Below are 6,477 nucleotides of genomic sequence, written 5' to 3' on the forward strand. Positions count from 1 at the left end.
GGCGATCTGGACATACCGCCGCCCGTAAGAGGTTTCCATACGGCCCACCCAGGGTGCCCCTTCTGAGCCAAGGGTACCTGGTTGAGTAAGGACAGATGGCCCGCTCGCCGAAATAGGAAGGGGCGCAGGAAGATCAAAAAAATGAGCCCCCGGTAGATCAGGAGGGGGTACAGGAAGATTGGGAAACTAAGCCCCCAATGAACCGGGTTCGAGGGGAGCCTGAAGAAAAGAATCAAAGTCCTCAGGATAAGGGCAAACGAAATGCCCCGGCATGACCTGTTGATCCTGGAAGTGGGAAGCCATGTCAGGGTCTAGAGGGGCAAAAGGAGGGCATCCCCCGGGGAACGAAGAAAGCTGGTGAGGTTGCCCATGTCCAAGGGAGACTCCCTCTGGCACGCGCTCAGCCTCACCTTCATCCGAGCGATGCTCAGCCAAAGCAGCCTTCGTCTTCTTTGACCTGGGAATAGTCCACAACAACCCGAGATCCGAAACCGGGGACAGCTTGTGAAAGTTGAGTTTTCCACAGTGAAGAGGTATGTAGCCCATTTCTCGGCAGGGTTAGCGTTGATGAGTGCATTCACCGCGTCCGCCTCCGACCCAATAACTCTAGGTATGGCGAAATGCTCTGCACGATTCACACAATTTTCGACACAAACATAAGTTATAAAATAGTAAGTTTCAAAAAGAAAAGAGAAAAGATGGCTTGAAGTTCTTACTGGGAGCAGAATGAAAGTGCTCACGAACAGAGAGGGGACCTTGCACAAAGAAAAAGTCCTGCTTCCAGAACCCCGGGTTGGACACAGCGCCCTCTATCAAGGGGACCGAAGTATTGGCTTTTTGTAGGAAATAAAAGCCCTTGGACTTAGGAGAGGGCATGAGATTGTACATGAAATGCACCTCTTGGGCTGTAGGAGCACGACAGACAAGTTCCATAGATGCGAGGAAGAGGCAGCTCAAGGTCAGCCAAATGTTGGGTGCCAGCTGAAGTGGAGCGAGGTCAAAATAATTGAGAACCGCAACGAAGAACGGGTGTAATGGGATTGTACCACCTGCCTTCAGGATATGCTCGTTCATAGCCACATAGCCAGGATTTGGGTAGTCCGCCTAGCACTTGTTCGAAGGAACGTATAACGCGTATTCTGGAGGAACACAATAGTTCCCTACTATTTCCATCAATTTATTTTCAGACACATGGGACACTAGGGAGGATGCCAATAGGGGGCAATGTCCTGGTCATCAGCAGTCACCTGTCGTCGCCCTCTCTTCGGCATATCTGCAAAACCAAAAGAAAAAGGTGAGGAGGAGACATAACACTTTACCCTCCATTTTTTCTTCCTAGCAAGAGTCTTCCACCGAGGCACCGGCTGCGAAAGAGCTAAACTAGGGAAGATCGAAAATAGGGGCTGAGGAGAAGACGGGACGGCCCTATGTCAGTCATTAGGGAAGAACGGGCTAGGAGGCTCAGGCGGGAGATGCCCCTCCATAAACTCCAACTCCATCTGCAAATCTAAAAGGGTCACCCTAAGGTTCGCTACATGGTCGTTAAGGTCAAGGGGGAAAGGTACTTCATCTCCTCTCAACACCGAGTCTATTTCGCTCTCTACCACCCAAATTTTACGCCTAAGCTCAGCCATATGCTCGAGGTGACGAATATGGGCCTGCCTTAAGGTGTCGTGGTCATGGTAAGGATTTTCCTCAGGGGACTCTGAGTCTGAAGACAAGTCAACAAACTCGACCCCCGGAGGAATGTCGAACGGACCTTCACCTGCCATGAGACCTCGTCCCGAAAGCAAAAAGGGTTCACGTATAAATGAGAGGATTGCTATAAAACACAACGGAATGGGTTCAAAACCTCTAGGTATAAACACTCTAAATGACCCACTATGGGGTATGAATAAAGGGGCACGTAACAAGATTAGCTCATGACAAGCTCAGACCAAAATACCCCATCCTGAGTAGTGCTAATTTGGACCCAATGAACATAAGGAAAAAAAAAAGGAAATATGCCTCAAGAAGATAAAATGAGGCACTATCGTGGTCAATAGGAGGTTGAGGGCCAAAAGCACTGTTGCAGTCGAAGAGAAGCAAATGGTCGGAAGCACGCGTCTGCAAAAACAAAGGAAAAAGGTGTTTTAGTCCTTAATTACCTGCATGGATATAGACATACAAGAAATGAACTCAAATATATATATATATAAAAAGGATAGCAAAAGTGAGGTTGTGGGGGATTGAACCCCTTACCTCTTGAAAGGAGAAAGGATCTAAAAACCACTAAGCTAAGGAGATGGAGTGTAAATAATAGGCTAGACGTGAAGGCTTATTTATAGGAGCCGCAGGCTCATCTCAACCATTGAACCTAAAGACTGATCAATGGCCTAGATGGGAGCTTGGCATCTAGATTGGGATCCGCGAAGGAAGATAATAGGTTCATGATCACTTTCAAGTAACGACAAGGATCATCACAAACACCGCCTATACTTTCAAGACACCATACCGAAGAGTCTACCAGAGCGCCAAAAGACACTCTCCTAGACTGGGGGGCAAGTGTGGATGCTGAAAATTCTACACCGGTAAAGAACCCACATCTCATGTCTAAGATCACTGGGAGATCCAAAGCAACCATGTGTGAAGTCCCTTTGATCCCTCAAAGGAATGTCCAAATCAACCCTGCTCCAAATGACCACTTCGCCTTGCGCGCCCCCTAGCGCCCCGCGCGCCCCAAGTGCCTTGCAACCGCCTCCGCACCCCAGGCGACTCACGTGCCCGTGGCGCCTTGCACCTCATGAATGCACACGGTGCCTTGCAGGTGCATATAACACCTCGCTCCCGTGTTGCCTCGCAGGTGTATATGGTGCCTCGCACCTCACGGGTGCACACAACACTAGAACCTTCCTACATCAAAAGAGAGGGCCAACCATGTATGTCATTCATCAAAGTAGCCAACAAGAGACAAGAAGTATGAATAAGGTACCTGTATATAGGTACATACATGGCTGCAAGGATCAATGTACAGACCTAACATCTGTACCCGACAAGTGATGGTAGTAAGGGATAGTACGATGAGTGGTAGCACCACCTCCACTTCTCTGACACTTGTACTAAATAAGTGGTGGAGACATCCCCACAGAACCTGACCATGTACTAGAGCCAACACCACTACCCCTAAGACCACTCACCTGACAACATACTTGTGTACCGTCTGGTCCCTTGGACCACAATGTACTAGGGGCCATTAGAGCCCACTATAAAAGGAACCCTACTTCCACATGGAAATGGGTTGGAAAAAACATTGTAGCACTACACCATAAAAAATACAAGTTCATTTTACCATTTTCTTTCTGCAACTATTCTCTGAGTTTCTGATTAGATATTTAAAGTTTTTAATTGATAAGCTCTATATTTCAATTTTTCTAACATAACTTTTTTGACGAGTTCTCACCGTCAACACTCCTTTTAACCATTAATAATTTAACATAAAATATAATCCCAAAATCAACAAGTAATATTTTATTTCAAAATGCCAATGTTCTTGTTAAATCATTAAACCTAACATGTTTCTAAATTTTCATGCATTCCAAATAATACAATTATCATGCACCAAATCTTAATTAATTTCAAAACATGAAACCCCAAAAACAAAGGCCTTGTTTGAATTCCCTATCAAACATAAAGAAAAGCAACTAAATCATGCTTCCTTATTACAATAGCGATACATCATGCTTGTAAAAAATTAAACAAAAGAAACAAGAGAACCCTAGGCTTAAAACAATGTCATGGTTGAACCCTATACATTATTTCAATTCATGAATTTCAATTTTTGTTTCCCACATGATTCATCATTACAATACTAACTTGCCTTTATAGTAATGCAATAAACAATATAACATCAACTTTCTCATGCTTCAATTTTACACCACACTCCCTAAACAAGAAAAATGATTATTAAAATTCAAGAGAAATAAATTGAATCAAATATTATGGCTAGACTGAATATGCACCCAACAATATAATTTTGTTTTCCCAAAATTTAATTAAAATCTAATCATCACCATACACATATTTATCAAAACCATATGATCAAACATAAACGTATTTTCTCAAAACATTAAATACTAATCCATGACCATAAACAAGAATTAAATAATATCAAATCAACAAAAGGGTAGGGAATCCCATTTCCTCCTTAGTAGTGTTCAATACATAAAACAAATCAATTCTTAGGCACCCAGGGATTTCAAAATACACCACCAAAAGAAAAGATAAACAAACTTAGAATTGAGAAGGAGAAACCTAATATTAGAAGATCAAAAATCAAAACCAAAATCACGAAAAGAACACATACCTAGAGATTCTTGAAACCCTTTTTCTTTTCTCCTTCTTTCTCTCTTTTTCTTTCTCTTTTTCGTGCTCTCCTCTCCCTCTTTCTCTCAATGATTCGACAGCCACAAAAATAGTTCTCCAAAGCTCACATGTCTTCTATTTATAATACTCTAGTGACCTAAAACTAACGAAAAATCCATGTGTGAAAAGCTCAAATTCCATCCCACAAAATAACCTAAATCCCACCATTTCCTCTCCTCACACTTCACCTAACCCTTACCTCCATGTAAACACAATCCAAAAAATAAGCCTTGTCATCTTATCCCAAAAGATGACAACTAATTTTCCTTTCCCTTTTATCTTCTTAATTTAAAAGAAATAAAAACAAAACAAATCCACACACACACACACACACACACACACACATTTAATAAAAAAAAAATGCAACCTATTCTAATCACATAATTTTGTCACACTTAAAAAAATATAACACTAATAATTAAACAAACCGTACACAATTATTCCAAATAAATTAATAAATTATAATTCACACCAAACAATAATTTAAATAATTTCTAATAATCAAACTATAATAATAAAAAATGAAAATAATAAAAAAAAAAAAAATTCAGATCACTAAAGCAGAGCACCAAATGTCAGCTGGGTTGTTGTAACCATTACGTATCCTGAATTAAAATAGGAGGATATATTGATTGATGTCATGGTGGTACTAGCAAAGAAAATGAAGCAACATGACTCAATTTGGGTGATGGTGGACTAATATATGAATTCAGTGCATTTTCTACAAGTTAGAATTGTATATTCAGTGGATCAGTATGTTGAGTTGTATGTACAAGAGATAGTGTAACTACATGGAGCACAAAACCCAATAGTGTCAAAGAAAGATCTGAATTTTGCTTCTATGTTTCAGGGAAGTTTGCCAAAGGTGATGGGTACAAAGTTGAAGTTTAGTACCGTGTTTCATCCTCTCATAGATGGACAAACTTAAAGGATGATTAAGATATTAAAAGATATGTTGCGAGCATATGTGCTTGATTTCAGCGAATAATGGTGTAAGCATCTTCCATTGAACGAAGTGTCCTATGACAATAGTTATCAAAGGACTATCGAGGTAGCACCATGTGAAATGTTGGATGAACTGACGTACAGATCGCCAATAAATTGGGATGAAATGGGAGAAAGAAAATTCCTTGGGTCTGAGTCAGTGAATGAAGTCATTGGAAAGATTAGAGCTTGGATGATTGCATCTCAAGACTGGCATAATAGTTATGTAGACCTGCGTAGATATGTAGAATGTGTGGTTGGTGATTATGTGTTTTTGAGGGTATCACTGATGAAGGGGGTAAAAAGATTCGGTAAGAAAGTGAAGCTATGTCCCAGATATGTAGGACCTTTTGAGATATTAGACAGGGTTGGGCAAGTGGCTTATAGGTTAGCCATGCATCCAAATTTATCACAAATTCATAATGTTTTTCACTTATCGATGTTGGGGAAATACGTGTCAGACCCGTCTCACATTCTTAGTTATGAGACGATGAATTTGCAAGAAAATATGTCTTATGAGGAGGAACAAGTACAAATTTTGGATAAGAAAGAAAATGTGTTAAGGAATAAGATTATTGCACTAGTTAACGTTCTTTGGAGGAACAATGTGGTCAAGGAAGCAACATGGGAATTGTAGTTGGATATGTGTTAACAAACCCGGATTTGTTCAGGTAATTTTTAGGGACGAAATTAATTTTAAGGGTGTAATAGTTGTAATATTCGCTTTCCTTAAAGATGGGTATTTCTGTAATTTGGCCTTGGTTCATGGGTAATTTGGTAATTTTTGTGATTCATGAATTATATAATACAAGAATATGTTTTGCGTGATATTAAAATTAGGAATGAATTGATATGTGTGCCTATGATTGTCCAAAAATGAAGAAAGATGATCACACGGTTGTTCCTTCAATTATTAGGGGCATAAGTGTAAAGAATATTGAAAATTTGGGGTTAAAATAGAATTATGAGTTTTATGGTAGATAATGTAATTTCTAACAATTGAAACTATTATTTTAAGGGAGAATTACCAAAAAGGGCTTTAGTGATTCAATAAGAAAGCTTAGATTGAGGATAGGATGGTAATTTGGTGAT

At 40.3% G+C, this 6,477-nt stretch overlaps 1 protein-coding gene across 1 annotated transcript; it reads left to right on the forward strand.

The window, feature by feature from the left end:
• The first annotated feature begins 5,467 nt into the window (after positions 1–5,467).
• LOC133815035 (uncharacterized) lies at positions 5,468–6,022 on the forward strand. The gene has a single exon (XM_062247927.1). The coding sequence runs from the start codon at positions 5,468–5,470 to the stop codon at positions 6,020–6,022; it is 555 nt and encodes a 184-aa protein (XP_062103911.1).
• The last annotated feature ends 455 nt before the right edge of the window (positions 6,023–6,477 follow it).

This window comes from Humulus lupulus, chromosome 2, assembly GCF_963169125.1.
Source record: "Humulus lupulus chromosome 2, drHumLupu1.1, whole genome shotgun sequence".
NCBI classification, from domain to species: domain Eukaryota; kingdom Viridiplantae; phylum Streptophyta; class Magnoliopsida; order Rosales; family Cannabaceae; genus Humulus; species Humulus lupulus.

Excerpts from the sequence above, each read along its gene's own strand:
- LOC133815035 (XM_062247927.1), top strand. The coding sequence starts at position 5,468 with ATGTTGGATGAACTGACGTACAGATCGCCAATAAATTGGGATGAAATG.